The 19791-nt window shown below is 40.0% G+C and overlaps 1 protein-coding gene across 6 annotated transcripts; it reads left to right on the top strand.

Moving 5' to 3' along the window:
* The first annotated feature begins 1647 nt into the window (after window positions 1–1647).
* LOC133406659 (afadin- and alpha-actinin-binding protein-like) lies at window positions 1648–19560 on the top strand. Of its 6 annotated transcripts, none has more exons than XM_061684412.1 (14): window positions 1648–1739; window positions 4023–4130; window positions 8059–8216; window positions 10577–10780; window positions 11498–11608; window positions 12436–12571; window positions 12647–12722; window positions 12802–12982; window positions 13642–13792; window positions 15897–16012; window positions 16115–16288; window positions 16390–16507; window positions 18666–18789; window positions 18886–19560. In XM_061684412.1, the coding sequence occupies exons 2-14, from the start codon at window positions 4112–4114 to the stop codon at window positions 19013–19015; spliced, it is 1698 nt and encodes a 565-aa protein (XP_061540396.1). In that variant the 5' UTR covers window positions 1648–1739; window positions 4023–4111; the 3' UTR covers window positions 19016–19560. The 6 variants fall into 6 exon arrangements, with proteins under 6 accessions (XP_061540396.1, XP_061540398.1, XP_061540397.1 ...); XM_061684414.1 differs by having other exon boundaries at window positions 1655–1735; XM_061684413.1 differs by having other exon boundaries at window positions 1660–1739; window positions 4026–4130.
* Window positions 19561–19791: the final 231 nt, after the last annotated feature.

Below are 19791 nucleotides of genomic sequence, written 5' to 3'. Positions count from 1 at the left end.
TCTGCACCGCACCATACAGCATTTAATGATGAGAGTCTAAATATAATGATCATATTTTGACTGCTATGTTGCTGAACAAGGTATCTATAATGTTTGAAACACATCTAAATTTGAAACAGTGCAGTTCTACACCACTGTAATCTACAACCACAGTAATAAATCCTGTTAAATTAATAACTCCTCTTATCTCAGTAGTGTAGAATATTTGATAGAGCCCTTAGATTGTGTATAATTCTGTATATGTGATTTAAAAGCAAAATTTAAACCGTGGGGTTTAATACATTGTTTTTCTCATTACAAATGAAACAATTGTGCGTAGTATTGTATTTATTCTTGACACTTATGTTGTTTTCGTAACCGTATACTCACTCATTTAAACCTCAATGTTGACATATGGTGTCTCGCATTCTCTGTGCTGTGAATATCCATATCGGTGTACAGGGGTCCTCAGTTTACGGCGGTTACGAAGGGTGAGATGGCAGTTCTGAGGGGTGGGGGGTGACAATGCCCACTTCACACTGTGCCTGGACACTGCTCTTTGTTGCCATTAAAAATAGGAATATGTGACGCATCGAAGATGTCTACAGCTAATTCGCAGTCTTAGTCCCTGGTCAGGCTTTAGAATACAACGAAAGCTTGTACTGAATGCAATTTAAAGAATTAAAACAAAGCAATACAATTAATAAATACCATGAATGAATACATTTCGACACATTTAGATGAATTGTGTGTGTGTGTGTGTGTTTTTTAAACTGTGCCCATCTGACAAAACCCCTGGCTCCAGCCCGGCCTCCCCAGTAAAAGTGGTCTCGAACACCCGTGTCAAACTGCTGGCCCGGGGGCCAGATCCGGGCCTCCACATCAGTTTATGTGGCCCACGAAACCAAATCATCTGTGTCGACTTCATGTTTCTTGTGAAAATGCCCAAATTACAAATTGTCTTCACTTGTATAACGTTGAGATAGTGAAAGCATTGTATGTTACCAATGCCCATTTTAAAATAGATTTAATACAAACGTTTTGTTATTTGCTTCTGATTTCAAAACGAGTTATCCATCAATCTGTCGTGTATATGTAATTATGAGGCGATAATTTATATGCGTTCACAGTCGTAACGGCCCTCCGAGGGATGCCATAACTACATTGGGGCCCACGACAAAAATGAGTTTGACACCCCTGGTCTAGAACCAGCACTGCGCGTAAGACATAATGCGTTGTCACGTGGTAGAATTTAGGCAAGCGGAGTCAGTTCCCTCCATACGTTTTTTAAAATTTGTTTTATACTTATGGCGTAATGTTTATCATACACGTTTACTGTATGATTTTACTACTGTGTTAGGCAGTTAGCATCGGTTAGTGACAAGATTTACGTACAAATTCGGGTTACGCCGCTACCGTATGCGCGGGACTCCGTCGGAACCTAGGATCCATGTACGTGTATTTCTTAACGCACACACAATGATACAGATCTTGGATTATTTATTTGAGCATACACGTCATGTTTGATAGACTCTCAAACACAATGGAAAGGATATTTTTAAAAATTAATCGCCCAAGGGACGCAAAGTCCATGAACCAATCCAAAGAGTTGTTGTAGGTTGCTAAACGCCGTGGCAGCCAATCCGCGTGTTTCTTGCTTTGCGTGCTCGAATTTGCAGAGACTCGACTGGCGACTGCGGAGCTGCTTCAGTGAAGTCGGGACCGGCGAGAGGGAGAGAGAGAAAAATCGCCTTTCGTAGGTATCTCACCCATATATTATTTCTCTTGTTGCGTTTAAAACATGAAATGTAAACGTCTCTTTGCGTTAATGTCGAACTGGGCTGGTGATAAGACGTCGGGAGTGGCGGCTCGAAGCCGAGGCGACACCGATAACCTGCCTCCACGACCTCACTCAAATGTGCCTTTTTTTGCGCCGCTTCAAAGTTGTAATTAAGCACAATTCGTGATGATTGTGCGCGGTTGCGTTGTTACCTCACGCTCGTTGCCTCATTGTATAAAGCACGTCATGACCATGACACACTTACTCCGAATGTTGCGTCGCATGTGTTACCTTCATCGTAGTTTCACCTTTACCTGTTCACTATTCTCAATTCAAATAAGCACCTCTCAATAGACCTTCAAGGTAAATTCAAACACTTGACTTTGTACTGCTGCTTGGATTGTTGTGTTATACGTGGCATGTATTTCTAACACTTTACAGGGGAGGAATTAAAACGGCACTATTTGACGTTAAAAGCCCTGTGAAAATATGAATTATGACTAGGATTGCTGGTGCCCCGCAAGTGTTTTTTATTTTATTTTTAACAATACGCAGATGAAATGTAGCTTTAACGTGTGGGAATTATTGTGTTGTTGTTCAGATAAATTAGCAGACTGCCTGTCTGGGATTAGTCTGATCAGCTAAGCATAAGAGCGTTGAGATAAGATGCTGCTCCCAACCTGTGAGCTGTTAAATTGTCCACATGCAGGGACAATGCTCTCAGAAAACAACCATAATAGAATATTGGGAATGACGCCGCAAATAAAGGTGCATCTCCATAAATTACAATATCGTAGAAACGTGTATTTATTTCAGTAGTTCTATTCAAAAAGTCCTAACATATGTATTATAGTTTTATTAAACATATATATACTCTACATATTTTCAGAAGGCCAATTCCCACCAAATTTCAAAATAAGAAATCATTTTGAGGGTTTCTTATGTAATATTTTTAAAAGGAATTTGGGATCTTCATGACCTGTGAGTTACAATCACCAAAATTATCAAAACATGAAATATTTCATCTTCTGTGTAGTGAATGTTTAAATGACTATAACATTTTGAATTGAACTACTGAAATAAATTAAGTGTTCAACGATATCTAATGTTTCAGCGATTTCCCTGTTTAGCTGGGGTAAAAGAACTCAATATTATTCTAATAAACTAAACATCCATCCAGCCATCTTCTAGATCGCTTATCCTCACTAGAGTTGTGGGTGTGCTGGCTGCCAGCCTTATGTAATAATGTTTTATTAGAATATGAGGATAAGCGGTACAGAAAATGGATGGATGGATGTTTGTTGTACTGAATTTCATCAATACACTGATCTCTGTACAAGGCTCGAGACTAACTTTTTGTACTGGTTTCCCTGGTGCGCCCAACGTTTTTTCCTGGGTGCACCAGCACAAAAGTTACGTTCACCCAAATTTTCGACTGCATCACATTCAACCCTGCAGTTTTACAGTTTCACTCTTTTTAAAGAAAAAAAATTGCTGCATGTCTTTTTAGACAATATTTATTGGTAAATGATTAACTAACAATCTGGTTAACATGAAGTTTTTTTTAGCACAATTCCGCAAGGCAGGGAATGTACTGGAAAGGGTTGGTGCTTAAAGTGCTCCGTGTCAAAGTGTTGGTTAGGACTTATAGAAGGATCATTCCTTTACTTAGAATGTTAAGTAAAGGAATGATCACAAAAGAATGAAAGGACCCTCTCGGAATTGAGATGATGCAGCTCAAGAGAGTATCCTGTAAATAAATAATCAAACAAAATTTAAAAAGTTGTCAAGTGCATCACACAGGGTTTGCTTTGAAAAGGCATCCCACTGTCAGATAATGACATGCATGACATCAGACAACGACACTGCTTTCAGCACAAAAAGGTGGAAAAAGAGGGTGTCAGTTGTCAAACTTCACATGTTTGTCCTGTCTTTCAGACAACACCTTCCACATGGAGACACTGGAAAAAGGCGGAATATATATATATATAATTGGGCCGTTTGATTATAAACGGTTGTCTGGTGCAATCAAGCAGACAAACTAATGAACAACAAAGAGTGAAAACACGATGTTATCATGGCTGCAAGTACACCGCAGTCTTTAGCTGCATGCCCGTAAAAAAAAGAAAAAAAGAAAAAACACTTGTTAGTACTTATTTGACTGTGTCATCTTGACACTGTCTTTGTGTTTTGTCTCCCTATGCATCGCTTTTTAATCCAAGCTACGCTATGTTGGCTCTGCTAATCTGAACCTCTATTTCAGAAGATGGCGGCGTAGCGCATACAACAACACTAAACGTCTGCAAGTATCTATGCAGTGGATGTTGAAACGCCGTAGGCTCCACTGCAACCATGCCGGAGTCCTCCTCGGGTGAGTGAAAGGCTAAAACATAGTAATAATAATAGATGAAAATCAAAAGTCTAAGTAACGACATCATACGGATTAGAGCCCAGTTGGGATTTTTGGGGCCCATACAGATATTGGGAACTAAAACAAGCTGATCGCCAATACTGTATAACGGACAACATATGAAATAAGAACATAGCTATACATCGGGTACTGTACATGAATGCAAATTCTTACACTACTCAAAATATAATTCAAGACAAAGAAACAAAAGACTATTAATTTACAAAATCAGTTTATCAATATTAATTAGTTATATTTCCTAGCTGTTGAAAAGTTCCATCTGCCACCACTGGGTATTTGCAAACATTTGAAAGATAAACGCTGAAGCAAACATAAAAAAATAAAAAAATAAAGTTGGTTTCAAATAAAATTTGATGTAAACAAAACATGCGTTACGTTACTAAACTTAATACAAGGGACTAAACTAGATTTTCAGTCAAATGTATCAGCTTCTAGAACATGCAGTACACAAATCTACAACTACATACAAACTCCAATTCCAATGAAGTTGGTATGTTGTGTAACATGTAAATAGAAATTGAATGCAATGATTTGCAAATCCTTTTGCACCTATATTCAATCAAGTACACTACAAAGACACGATATTTAATGTTTAAACTGATGAACGTTATTGTTTTTTTTTTTTGGCTATATTCTCCCATTTTGAATTTGATGCCTGCAACATGTTCCAAAAAAGCTGGGACAGCGGCAACAAAACAGCGGGACAGCGGCATTTGAGGAATGCTCAAAAATCATCCAATTTGGAATATTCCACAGGTGAACAGCTTAATTGGAAACGTGAGTGTCATGATTGGGTATAAAAGGAGCATCCTTGAAAGGCTCAGTTGTTCACAAACAATGATGAGTTGAGGCTCACCACTTCATGAAAAACTGTGTAAGCAAATAGTCCAACAGTTTATGAACAACATTTCTCAACATAAGACTGCAAAGAGTTTAGGTAATACATCTGCTGTGGTCTATAATATCTGCACTTAAGCGGCAAGGCAAAATAAAACATTGAATTCCCGTGACCTTAATTCCCTTTGGCGGCACTGCATTAAAAAACGCCAGAAAACAATTGTCAGTAAACACAGTTGGTCACTACATATACAAATGCAAGTTAAAACTCCATGCAAAGCGAAAGCCATATATCAACAACACCCAGCAGTGCCGTCCAGCTTCTCCGGGCAGGAGCTTATCTGAGATGCACTGGCACAAAGTGGAAAAGTGTTATGTGGTGTGACAAGTCCATATTTCAAATTGTTTTGGTAAATTGTGGACATTATGTCCTGTGAGCCAGAGGAAAAGGAGCATCCAGATTGTTATCAGCGCAAAGTTCAAAAGCCAGCATCTGTGATGGTATGGGGGTGTGTTAGTGCCCATGGCATGGGTAACTTGGACATCTGTGAAGGCACCATTACTGCTGAAAGGTACATACAGGTTTTGGAGCAACATATGCTGGCAGCCAAGCAACATGTTTTACAGGTATGTCCCTGCTTATTTCAGCAAGACGATGTCAAGCCCCATTCTGCACGTGCTACAACGGCGTGGTTTCCTAGTAAAAGTGCAAGTACTTGACTGGCCTGCCAAGGGGTCCAGATCTGTCTCCCATTGAAAATGTGTGGCGCATTATGAATCGCAAAATACAACAATGAAACATTTCAACTTTTATTTTTTAATAAATCTGAAAAAATTTCAACAATTCCGTTTTTTTTCTGTCAATATCGGGTGCTGTGTGTACATTAATTAGGGGGAAAAATTAACTTAAATAATTTTAGCAAATGGGTGCAATATAACAAAGAGAGAAACATTTAAGATGATCTGAATACTCTCCGTACCCACTGTATATTTTTGGGCTTTAAAAATAAAGCTGACGTCAAGCTCCTGAGGTCATTTGTGCCTTGCAGCTGCAACAGTTTTATTTCTTTCACAAAGATGCAACGCAACACAATCTTCAAACGCTTTAATCTCTTAAACATGCGTGGAAAAAACAAATGTAGAAATAATTTGACATGCCCAAGTACGTTATTGTCATGGTGCAGTAGGACACTAAAGTGTAGTGTAAGACTCTTTTACAAAGTTACAGTTTATCGTGGAATTAAAAAAACAAATGCCATTTCTCTAAACTGAGTGAGTGGTGGAAAAGTGTGCTGCACTCGGGCAGCGCGACAGAATCTCCATGCAGCAAAAAATAATACATCGGTTACATATTGACCATTGTCGATTTATTGTATTATTGACACACTATCATCAGCCAGATTGATCTGCCCACCGATGAATCGGTTAAGATTTAATGTGGATCAGTCACCTAGATACTGGCGACCTCTTACTTGTGCTCCTTTTTAAGACAGAAGTCAATTATTTTCTGTTAGTCTATTCTTAGCATGTGTGTATGTCTGTGCGCCGGCAATAACCTCAATAGCTTTTACAATGGAACTTCTGAAGTAAAGACAATCCGTTCTGTAATGCTGGTCAACCACTGATTTGTGAAATAATCATTTCGAAGCTAAAACTGTTGCCCTTATAACACTTGTATTATTTTAAGTAACATTTTAGCCCTCTCGACTGTGATCCTGTTATAAAAGGGGTTTAAAAGAAAAGTACAGCATGGTTCCTATTGAGACAAAAACAATAAAACACTCAGCCTTAGCATGAATGAATAATGCAAAGGTGCTTTGCTTCGCAGGTACACCTCAAGCAACGATTTAAAAAGTTAACCATAACAAGTAAAGATGTAACACAGGGCTTTGGCTCTATCTTGTGGCATCGAAGAACATTACAGAAAGAGCCTAAAAACAGCACATAAGCACATTTTTCTTGGAGTATTTAAGGATCGTTTAATTAAAACCTTTGCGAGGTGAATTTTCTAGTAGCAAATTACAAATAAGTAGGGGAGGATACATCTTTCCTAATGCGCGTTTTGCAAAATCCAATGAAATAGAAAAATACACACAAGATCATTATTTTTGCTGAAATTAAGTGTTGATATGCTATATGCCAGTGTCTTGCATCGCGTCATGCATGGTGGCTGTTCAAGCTCTGTTTTTTTGCAACCTTTTTCCATTGTCTACTTCCTGATTTCACTGACAAATGCCAACAAGAAACAAATCACAAGTTATCATAAGAAGGGTATTTGACGGAGACATCATCAGAGAACAGCCAGCCATTCTGATTTATCTACACGTTCACTGTCTATAATTCAGTCATGTGACCCCAGCGCAGCGTTGCTATTTATCCTCAGATCAAAATTAATCGTGACTCAAAAAAAAAAAGAAAGAAAGAAAAAGAAGCCACATGAAGAATAGATTACGAAAATTTGGGCCACATTCCAGATTGTGCGATTCCCACATTTTTTTAGGGCCTTGAGCACCAAGCGGTGCAAAGGTCGTCTTGGAAGTTATGTTTTACTCAATAGTACCTCCTGGAAAGTTAGAAAAAATTAGCCTACAACACTAGTTTCAATGACCAACAAACATTTGGTGGACATGTCTGAACATAAGAGGATGCATTAAATGTCTGTAGGACACTTGCATGAAATTGGACAAGGAAGTTAGCCATTTCAATTTGAAGCGGCCATTTTGGGAAAATTCCAGGGTTATTGACCTACGACCGAATTCACCCAAATGGGCTTAAATCAGAAGCAGGTATCCTAGACAGTTGAACAAACCTAAATTGCCAAGCTTTTTGGACTTCCCCTTCTAATGTGGATGGAGCACAACCTTTGACGATCATTTGGATGATTCGCCATGAAAAAGGCAGTGAACGTAAAACGTAAAAAGGCACTTAATTTGGTGCTTGCAGCCTTCATTATCATTGTCGTTGTTCAACATTAATAATGTTATTCCCTGAAATAACAGTCATTTACTTTAAATGCGTGCTATTTCCTCAGATGTCAAGGACGTTTGCAGCAGCTTTGGCAAATGTCAAACACGGCCCTTAACAGGCCACTTGGACCAGTCACCGCTGCCTCTGCACAGGAAGTCCTACATGCTCACTAACTTCTGCACTGAGCACAACGTGCCAGAATGTGTAACACATATCAATCAGGTGCGTGACCTCAACACACACACAAAACTACTATACTGTGTGGACAAAAGACAATCTTGAAGACAAAAGAGGGGAAGCTGTTAAAGCGGTACAGATGGGACCAGCGTCTTAGATTTTCACTCCTTGTGGGTCTAATGACCAGGGGCCTCATGTACAAAAGGTGCGTATGCACACAAACGTGGCGTACGTTCTTTTTCGTGGCAAAGTTCAGATGTATCAAGAGTGAAATGAGCGTGGAAATGTGCGGTGCCTCACGCCAACTTTTCTACAGCTTTTGGTGCAATGGCGACACTTAGAGGTGATGCTGGGAAACTGCACATCAGAGATACATGAACAATTTGCACTGATGAACAATTCATGCCCGACATTTGATGTCAACAATGTATAAGAGGCGAGTACTCGGAATTCACTTGCTAACGTGCATTTAATGAATCACTGATATTTGTGAGGACGCCTATAAATTGATCAAGGCAATCATTTATGCCGCCTATTGCCCTTACAATATCGTGACTCCAGCTCAGCACAGGTGAGGACACGGCCAGTTGAGCGGGCAGCAGCAACCGGTTGTTGGAGTGTAATTGCGTCGGAGACCCTGGGGAACAAAGGAACGGTGGACGAAAACCTCCACGTATGTGACACCAGTGATGCCAGCACTGAAAATAAGAATCCTTTGAATTTAATTTGAACATTTACATCGGTTGCATATGATTAAAATCTGTTAAAATTACATATTTGTTTTAGGAGAAGAGGGGTAAATTATGTCATTTTAACACATTGCAATCCGATGTACATCTTCAAATTACTTCAAACTTCAAAGGACTCTTTTTTTCAGTGAGGGACACTGGAGGAATCATCATCGGGCAGGACACCCTGAACTGGTTGCCAGCCAATCGCAGGACACATACAAACAAACAACCATTCGCACTCACATTCACACCTACGGGCAATTTTGAGTTTTCAATTAACCTACCATGCATGTAGAGAAACCCACGCAGGCACAGGGAGAACATGCAAACTCCACATAGGCGAGGCCGGATTTGAACCCGGGTCAGAACTACAAGGCAGACTTATGCGTTTGAGAATTGCACCATTTGCACACCAGGTCATTGCACTATTACTCACTTTTAATTGGTCTAAATTGCTTGAGGACTCTGCATCATTTGCACAATTACCATTATATCAGCATCACCACACTAGTATTATACTTTCATTGATCAATGATTCTCCTTATTTGTATTTGTTATGTCCTGAATGTTGATTTTGTCATAGTGGCTGCACTCCACTCTAGTATGATGAGAAAAATTCCTTGTGTGTCTTGTAATATACGTGACCAATAAAGCTGATTCTGATTCTCATAGGTTTTCATGTGTCAACACCGAAGAAATGACATTTGGCTACTTTTTGTAGTAGTCAATATAAGTTGATATAACAGTGTTTACTGTCCCCTCAAAATAACTCAACACACAGCCATTAATATTTCAAAAGCTGGCAATAAAAGTGAGTAAAAGTGAAAATGTCCAAATAGGGCCCAGCCATTTTCTCTCCCCAGTGTCATGTTACTCGTTAGTGTTACAAGACATGGTAAAGACCTCTCTGAGGATCTGAATAAAATAATTGTTGCTCTACAAATAGATGGCTAAGGCTATAAGAGGACTCGCAACACCCTGAAACTGAGCTGCAGCATACAGCGGTTTTACAGAACAGGTTTCACTTAGAGTAGGCTTACGCCATGGTTGACCAAAGAAGTTAAGCACTGTGCTCAGTATCGCTTTTCTTCCAAGCGTTAACAATGATGGCACGGTCAGTCGAACTCCTTTTCATGAGCCAGGCAGGATGAGCATCATTGCTCCTTTATTTACTTCCACACATTAGGCAACAGTGAATTGGAGTGAAACTCTTAACAGAAAAGTGGATTGAAGGAGAAGAAAAGAAAGACGCCATTAGCACACATCACACGCGATTACAATCTAAATTCGCACCACTACTGTATGCATATTTTACCCGCAAACATGGCCAAATGTAATTGTGTGTGTCACACATACAGTATATCACAATAGCACACAAAGATTACGCAATACTCACAGTCATTGCATTCTGAGGGGATCACATGAACCGATGAAGACACGAGCATGGCGCGCAAGTAACAAACATGCAGTCACTGTTTACATTGTGTAGGCGATTGCCTATTTCTCCTGTATCACATTTATATGCTTGCTACTGTCAAAGAGGCTACAGAATAATGGTCCTATCATAACTGACACTAAACAGTGTATAAAACAACAACACATGACACATCAATCACTTCAAAGGTGCATAAACAATCATGGACAGAACGCTTTGGCTTCCCTCTTCATTCACAGGAGGTTTTCTCACTGGGTCTCCCACCGGTTTGGACGCAAACGGATGGCCGCTCGGACGTGAACGTCGTCTCAGTGCTCAACTCCATGTACGAGCTGCTTCAGCTGCACCGTCGGGGCACCCAAACCTTGGAGAACATGGAGATGGAGCAGCTGAAGTGGAGCAACAATGTCGACACTCTGCAGCTCACCTGCACGCGACTTAAGGTAACGTCACCCTTGCTATATACCGTAAAGCCGACACTAAAGATAACATAGCCCCCGCGATACACTGTAAAGCCGCCACTTTTTCCCCCAGCTTCAACCTCAGTTGCTTAACAACTTTATACTTAACGTCAAAATGAGGTTTACAGTGTAAGAATTTTGGATGATGTCCATGTTTAAGTGTTAAAGGTTCATGTTTTTAAGTGAAATCAGTACACATTGAAGCAGTTGGCCCCGTGTTCAAATCTGGTTAGCTCAAGCACATATATTCATTATTCAAAAACATGTAAAATGTAATGCAGCCTTCATATTTTGTTGTGGGACTAGTAATATTTTTGCTTTTTGTGTTACTTCATGCTGTTTCCACTTATTTGATACAGTAAGGTTGGCAGTTTTTGTTTTCTCTCACATTTGTATCTGTAATAATATTACAGATAACACATATATTATAAATATGTGGGAAAAAGATCTGATTTTGTAAGAAGATTTTTATGTAATGTTATTTCAATCGTAAATATTGTACTGTATGTTATCATGTATTGGCTGGCGACTAGTTCAGGGTGTACCCCGCCTCTCGGCCGAAAATAGCTGGGATAGGCTCCACCACGCCCGCGACCCCAGTGAGGATAAGCGGAACGGAAGATGAATGAATGAATGTTATCATGTTGGAATTCACAGCATTGTTTTGAATGTACTCTTAATGCCATGTTGTTATTATAGGAGCAGCTAGAAATTTCCAAAAGAGAGAACATAGGACTTGTTGAGCGGGAACGACAGCTTCAGCTGAAAGTGAAGACCTTGCAGAACTGCCTGAAAAACGAAAAGGAAGAGGTGCTGTAAGACCGGCCAATATGTGTTTAGAGCGACATATGTGGTCAGAACAAAACGCAGCATATATAAATCCCTTCCGTTCTTTATTTGCTAATAGTAATGCAGCCGCAAATAGAAAAGCGAGAAAATACATGAAATCCTGATTGTCGCAAATGAGCCCATTATGACAGGTCAGCATATCTGTCAATCATATGACTCCAGTATAGAGACGCTGATCATATGACACTACACGTACAAAACACGGCACAATATCCCAGCATATCATCTAATTATTTGTGAAACAATTTGTTTCCGATTCAAATTTTCCAATTTATGGACTACTACAAGGCCTAGCAGCATATCATGCAATTGAACCCTCTTGAATAAATAAAGACAGCGACAGTCAAATTGCACATTGATGAAAATCCAGTTAGGCTGTTATTTTTCTACATCTTAGTTCAGTTATGTGATGCCAGCACAGTGCTTTTATTTGTCCTCAGATTTGTGCAAATTTTGATTAATTAATCCCGATGAGTCCTTGGTTATGCAGTGGTTCAACTCACCTGATAATACGAAATGAAATGAGCCCTATGATTGAGTTGGCAACCAGTCCAGGGTGTAGTCTGCCTTTCGCTTGAAGTCAGCTGAGATAGGATCCAGCCTCTCAGCTACCCTGAACAGGATAATCAGTATACAAAATGGATACATGGGTCATTCTCAATAAAAAAAAAAGTCACAGAGCAAAACACATGCAAGTTAAGTGCTACTATCGATTGAACCCTACATTGTGCATAGTCAATAGGACCATGTGCTTGACCATCTAAACATTACCAACTTTTTTGGTCCAGAATCACAAGCTGCAGAACATCGTCTCTAGCCGGGCCAGCCAGTACAATCACGAGATGAAAAGGAAAGAGCGAGAGTTTAACAAACTGAAAGAGAGACTGAATCAGCTCCTGGTTGACAAAAAGGAGAAGAGACTTGGTTAGATCTCCTGATTTGCACCGTCTTTGTACAACTAACCAATGTGTGCAGAATATGACGTTTTGTTGCTTTCAGCTATTGACGTATCAAACAAACTAGGACGAGCAGACGGCAAGAGAAGCCTCTGGAAGACTGAGAAGACAGAAGCAAAGTGAGTTGACTTTTTAACACAAAACAAACAATAAAAACATTGACCTATCTTTTACTCAGTGCATTGTGTTTCATTGCAGGCACGAGGGGGAGATGTACAAAAGTCTGCTAAGGGACTACGAGAGCAGGCAGAGGGAGCTACTGTTGGAAAATGCTGAGTTGAGAAAGGTTCTGAAGCAAATGAAAAAAGACATAGTGGGCATTCTCAGTTCCAAGAAGTCAACTGTCAAAGGAGACAAACAGCACAATGGTGCCATAGAAGTAGGTGGAACGCAAACAAGGAATATTATACAGTGTTCCCCCACTATATCTGCACAATTGTTCATCGTTTGCGCCCGGCTGTGTTGCTTTTTGTTTTTTTTACTGTATACAGTATTTGTACTTCCTGTAATGCATGTGGCAAAGGAGAGCCACAGTCACCAATTACGCCAAGACACTCACACGCAGACTCACTGACGTCACCTGCCATCCCAACAGGTCCAGGCTCCCAAAGGCACATACTGTATCTAACACACAGCAACTACAATACATACAGTAATTTCATATACAGCGGTGCCTTGAGATACGAGTGACCGGACTTACGAGTTTTGACTACACAACAACTACACAGCTCTGCTTTATGAGTGCGTTTTAGGTTAATGGTAACATATATGGAAAAGGCCATTTACATGCTAACGGTTTGCATCGATACGTGCGGTTTGACAAACCCTTAAGCGATGGCTATTTGAACACAAACTATGTTTTAATCAGTTCAATATGTTGAAAGTGTGTGGGAGGGGTAAAAAAATGTAAACTAAATTAAATTGTTTTCTTTATTGCGGGTGGGTCTAGAATGTATACCCGCAATAAATTGGAGTTCACTGGATAATGATCACTGTGACATGTACTAATAGCACTGGATGTTTTTTGGGGGGTTACAGGTGGACTCTGATGAGGAGGAAGATGAAGTGATTTATTCCTGTCAGGAGAGCGCAGATCTGTTTAGTGTTCACACTCGGGAGAAGCTAACCAACAGTGTTCGACGTCAGTGGAGAAGACTAAAGAACCACGTTGAGAGACTGGACAACCGAGGTAGCCACACTCGTCGTCACTGTTTTAAACTAAATTCTTGGAAGGATACTGTATTCCCATAGAAAAATCTATCCATCCATCCATTTGCTATAGATCTTAGGATTGCGGGTGAGCTGGAGCCTATCCCAGCTGACCTCGGACGTTGATTCCATGGATTCTCACATTCACACATATGGACAATTCTAAAAGTCTTTATTAACTTAACATTCATGATTTTTGGAATGTGGGCATAAGCCAGAGTACCCAAAATAAAACCCATGCAAGCATGGAAAGAATAGTCAAACTCCACCAAGGAAGCCTCAAGCTGAGATTTGAACCCAGAACCTCAGACTGTGAAGCAAATGTGCTAATCATGAGTCCACCACATAGTCACTCATTCATACCAATAAATACGTACGAACTGGTTCTAACTTTAATGGGGAATACACCTTATTTGAATAAATTTGGTGGCATGGTGACCAAGTGGTTAGCACATCTACTGCACATTGGGAGGAAGAAAGTATGTGAGCCCCTGCATAAATTGTTAATAAAATGTAGTCTGACCTTGATCTAAATCACAAGAATCAACAGATTCTTCTGAAACTAATATAACACAAACAATTACAGTTGGTACGGAAAGTTTTCAGACCTCCTTACATTTTTCACTCTTTGTTATAGTGCAGGTATTTGCTCAAATCATTTAAGTTCATTTTTTTCCACAGTCATGCACACACAGCACACCATATTGACAGAAAAAAAAGGAATTGTTGAAATGTTTGCAGATTTATTAAAAAAGAAAAACTGAAATATCACACAGCCATAAGTATTCAGACTATTTCCTGTGACACTCATATATTTAACTTGGGTACTGTCCATTTCTTCTGATCATCCTTGAGATCCAGTCCACCTCCACAATAAGTGAAATTTGTGAAATAGAAATACCAATTTAAATACACCTTTGGCATGTTTTGGCTGCATTTATGATGTCAAGATTTTTTTAAAGGCCTATAAACACACCTAAAATAGTACAAACACATTTAAACATTGAGAGAGAGCCAGAGGAATGGATAACACAAAAATATTGTACAAACATTACAAAAAAATAGAGCAACAATTGAAATCAAAATCTGCAGTCGAGGTTTGGTTTCAGGACTCTGTGCAAGCCAGTCAAATTCACCCACACCAAACTCTCTCATCCATGTCTTTATGGACCTTACCTTGTGCAATGGTCCCCAGTCATGTTGGAACAGGAAGGGGCCATCCCCAAATTTCCTGCAAAGTTGGGAACAATGAATTATCCAAAAGCACATGGTATGCTGAATCCTTCAGAGTGCATTTCACTAGAACTAAAGAGCCAATATTTTGGACAAGTCCATGCTCCCAACTTTGTGGAAATAGTTCTTCCATTTCTAACATGGCTGTGCACCAGTGCACAAAGCAAGGTCTATAAAGACATGGATGAGAGAGTTTGGTTTGGGTAAACTTGAATGGCCTGCACAGAGTCCTGACCTCAACCTGACAGAACACCTTTGGGATGAATTATTGCGGAGACTGACAGCCAGGCCTTCTCGTCCAACATCAGTGTGTGACCTCACAAATATGCTCCTGGAAGAATGGGCAAATATTACCATAAACACACTCCTAAACCTTGTGGACAGCCTTCCCAGAAGAGTTGAAGGTGTTATACTGTAGCTGCAAAGGGTGGACCAACATCATATTGAACCCTAATGATTAGGAATGAGCTGTCAGTTTAGTTCATATGTGAGTCAAGGCAGGTGAGCACGTACTTTTGGTAATACTTTAGTTTACTGTATGTGAATAAGGGCAGTGTTTGTACGTACAGGGAACCTAAAAGATTGTGTCTTTAGGTTCCCTGTGTGTCACTTTATCGAGGATAATGTTGGCTCACAATCTCTGTTTGAGTTCATCCCTAACATATTTTTTAACAGAGTTCTCTTTCCACACCAAACTCATCCAAGCAGGCCTTGAAGAACAATGTTTTTAGTTGAAACAGAAGATGGTCTTCCCCGGCCCAAACTGTCTAGGATCTAGGATTTACTGAAGGGTCTAGAAAAAAAAGGTAGAAACATAATGAAACACGTTTGCTTGTTGTTGGCTTCAACAGATGACATTGAAGATGCTGATACAGTTCCCCGAGAAACTTCAAAGGAAATGGGCAAACTGAGGCTCGAGATAAAGCAGTGTAAAGACTTCATTCAGAAACAGCAACATCTCCTGCAGGTTAGAATCAACATTTCATTGTATCTGTGTGTTGGAGGAAATACTGTAAATGTTCTTTGTCGTCCCCCCGTCCCCCCCCCATCCTCTACTTTTGTCTGGTAGCAGAAGCTGAGCGCTCAGTGTGAGGAGGAGACGTCCGACATGCTGGACGACTGCCACATGTTGCAAGAGAAGGATCGTCTCCTAGACGAGTGGAAGAACCTCGAGGACCAGAGGAAGAGCTTTGAGAGGGAGAGGAAGAACTTCACAGAGGCAGCCATTCGACTGAGCCAAGAGGTGAACAAGAAATAATCCATGAAGGACCACAGAGATGCATGTTGATGTTGGATTCTGCTGATCACACTGCTTTTGCTATCACGCTTCTCTTCTACCCACAGAGGAAGACCTTTGAGGAAGATCACGCCATGTGGCTCAAACACCAGTTTTTGAACTTGAGCCCTTTTGCTGACTCCAAGAAACCACAGAGGTCAAAGTCTCAGTGTTCCTTTCAGATATGTGAGTGTCTTATTTCTCCACTTTAATTTTTTTAGCATTAATATTTAACCGATATGGCCGATGGTTATAATACAATGGATAAATAGTTGTGCACTACAGACAGGGGCATACTGGGCCCGGTGGCCTGGCAGTTCTTTGGGGCCTATTGCAAAACTGTTGGGTTTTTTTTTTTCATCTTTTTTCCCAAGAACCCAGCCCACAATGTAAGTGGGGGGCATTGGTCCATATTTAATATAAACAGTGGATTGAACCAATCAGAATATCGGGCTAATATGGGCCCAACCTCTTCGGGAAATGTAGACGAGCGGCCCATTGGTCCATGAACCAATCAAGATATAGGACGAAAGCGCCCCCACCCATCCTCCGGGGCTCCGGTTTTTACGCTCACAGTGTGACAGCCGTAACTCAAGCTGCTTGTTTCACAGCAGTGTAGACCTAAGGGGTGGGTCGGGACCAAAAAGTGGGTCGCAGCCACATTTTGCGTGCGTCACAGACAGCTAGTAAAAATTACAGGTGTTCCTCAGTTTAGCGACACGCAACATTCCAAAGTTACAGACGCTGTAAGAATACATTTTCACGCAATTCGAAAAGGTGAGCTCGGTTCACTCGGTATTTTCTGTTTTTCATTGGATTGTTTTATATTCATGGCCTATTAATGCACATATTTCTTGCACATAATTACTGTATGACTCTTGTAATATTGCATTAGCATAGGTTAGTGATAGACAAATATGTGTTATGTTGCCACCGTAGGAGCAGTGAAATATTTAACATGCACCCAAAGTCAGAGATGCCTTTTATTTGGAAAATAACATTATTTTGACAGGCATGCAACAGAAACGTTAACACTTGGGGTAGAAAAACATAAACTATAATCATCATCGTATATAAACTATAATCATCCAAATTATGTAAAAACTAAAAATATTTATTTCACTAGCTGTAGTGATTTTATATAATATAAATTTAACTTGGAGCTAAAATAAATCAAACTTTTTAAAAATATTCTAATTTACTGAGATGCATCTGCATATGAAGATATACTGTACAGTGGTGCCTCGAGATACGAGTTTCGTTCATTCCGTCACCATGCTTGTAACTCAGTCGTATCTCAAATTATCTTTCCCCTTCGAAAAGAATGAAAATGCCATTAATCCGTTCCAACCTCCCATAAAAACCAACAACAAACATGTGTAATGTTTTTTAATTAGAAGAATGGACTCTATAATATTTATTAAAACACATAATAATGACATGATTAAATAGAATTAAAAGAATTAAACAGTTTTTGTCCAAATTTCTCCTTCAATACAAGTTGTGCTCCTCATTCTGGTGTGCACGCCTTTGCCACCTGGGGGCTGTATAAGACAGCCATATGGCTATACTGTACTGGAGGCTCAGCTCCTCTTGGTTTCTCAGTAATATTAGTCGTTCTTCGCAAAGGATAAAGAATATACTGTATGCCTGTGAGTACTGTTAATGGTGCACCATTTATGTTCAGATATCTGTTGCTTGAAGGGTAACAACAGCGCCACATATATGATCATTGTTAGCCCATGTGGCAATGGGGAAACTCCCATCAGCACATTATATGTTACCATTTAGGTTGCGCAGGCTATGTGGTTGTTTTGAATACAAAATGTGTCATTCTGTTTGATTTATCTTTAGTTTGACAGTAACCTTCAGCTAAGTGTGGCAACAAACAGCTTGAAGCCTCTTGTTTGATTAATATTTATGCATGTTATCTGGCAAACTGCTGCTCGTTATAAAGTGAGATGAGTCACCTGCCGTCACTGGTCAAAGCAAAAAAAAAATAATTGTCCAATCGATGGCTCGTATTGCAAAACTTCAAAGTCAGATGACTCATATCTCAAGGTGCCACTGTACAGCCGAGTAAACTGTTTTAAGAGTCTTAGGGCAAAAGAGACATTTTGTCCTCTACCTGCAGACTAAAGTGCAACAATCAATGTTTTTTTTGGTGTAGATGGGGTATATAATATAATATATATATATATATATATATATATATATAATATATAATATAATATATAATATTTTTTTTTTTAACCATTGTCGCCCCAGCTGTGCCCACTTCCTCAAAGGGAATCAATAGGGCAATTTCCTAGTGAGGATCAATATTGTTTCCTGATCTCTGCAGTAGCTGAAACAGAGCCCACTCGAGCATCGCTTCCAGAAAAGCCCATCACCTCCCCCACCCCTGGACGCACACCAAGCATGTCATCCTCCACCTCCGACCTGCTTAACACATTATATGAAAACAGGTACATGTTCGTGTACTGCATGTCCCGTGATGCTAATTTTAATGATGCCTGTAGAATTTCCCTTACTGGGTGGCTTGTGGCCGGTGTGACTTTCAGCTCAACCAGACCAAAGAGGAATGAAGATGCGGGAGACGCCAGCTTCTTGGCAGCGCAGCGGAAATGGTGGATCAGCGGTGACAACCACAGCAGCCTGATGCTCACACGGGAGGATCATGGCTCAATATGAACAGTTTATCAATCAGGACCAATGTGAATGCATTTGAATGATGTTAACAGTCTCTAAGCATTAGTGTACGCCAGATTAGTTAGACTTCAGGATTTTGGGTGACCCACGACACGAGTGAGGATAAGTGGTAAAGAAGATTGATAGCTTTTGGGGGAATTTTCTATGACCTTATGAGCTGTGGCTGTTTTGTTTTCATTCAAATGTTTTTATATGTAGATTTATGGAGAAATTAATTTATCTTGTACTGTGGTGTTTAGGTATCACATGGAGGCTCTCACTCCCAAGGAGGTGTACAGTACATCATGTAGTTTATCAATGAGGCTCATCGTTTACAGGTGTCATTTAAACAAGAGGGTCTAAGACTATCAAGTGAATGCTGATGTTGCAAGAAGTAAATTGTTTCCTGTTGTATTTAGTCCAATTAAGGATTACACACTATACTTGTGGATATGAATGTCAACTTATTTTTTTGGATGGAATGAGACTAGTTTTCACACTAGAAATGTGAATTGTTCAATTCTAATGCAATAAATTTTTTGAAACACACAAAAGCTGTCCGGTTATTGTATGATGGCTGGTAAAACCGAGAACCATTCGATGTGCTCTGCACGGTATAATATGCCGATTTATTTTCTGTACCTGGATAACATGTTTGTTTGCCTTTTACACTAGCAAAGTGAAAAACGCTCTTAACTAAAGGTACGAGGTGTCGTGGATGTTTTGTGTCCCAAACTGTGGACACAAGCCGGGCTGCGGTCCTAATCAAGTGGCCATCC

This window comes from Phycodurus eques, chromosome 8 (assembly GCF_024500275.1).
Source record: "Phycodurus eques isolate BA_2022a chromosome 8, UOR_Pequ_1.1, whole genome shotgun sequence".
In the NCBI taxonomy this organism is placed as follows: Eukaryota; Metazoa; Chordata; class Actinopteri; order Syngnathiformes; family Syngnathidae; genus Phycodurus; species Phycodurus eques.
This window is presented reverse-complemented; position numbering and strand designations above follow the sequence as displayed.

Coding starts and splice junctions, on each gene's coding strand:
- LOC133406659 (XM_061684412.1), top strand. Junction 12,723..12,801: donor ACTGAGAAGACAGAAGCAAA/GTGAGTTGACTT, acceptor GTTTCATTGCAG/GCACGAGGGGGAGATGTACA. Junction 16,013..16,114: donor AACAGCAACATCTCCTGCAG/GTTAGAATCAAC, acceptor TTTGTCTGGTAG/CAGAAGCTGAGCGCTCAGTG.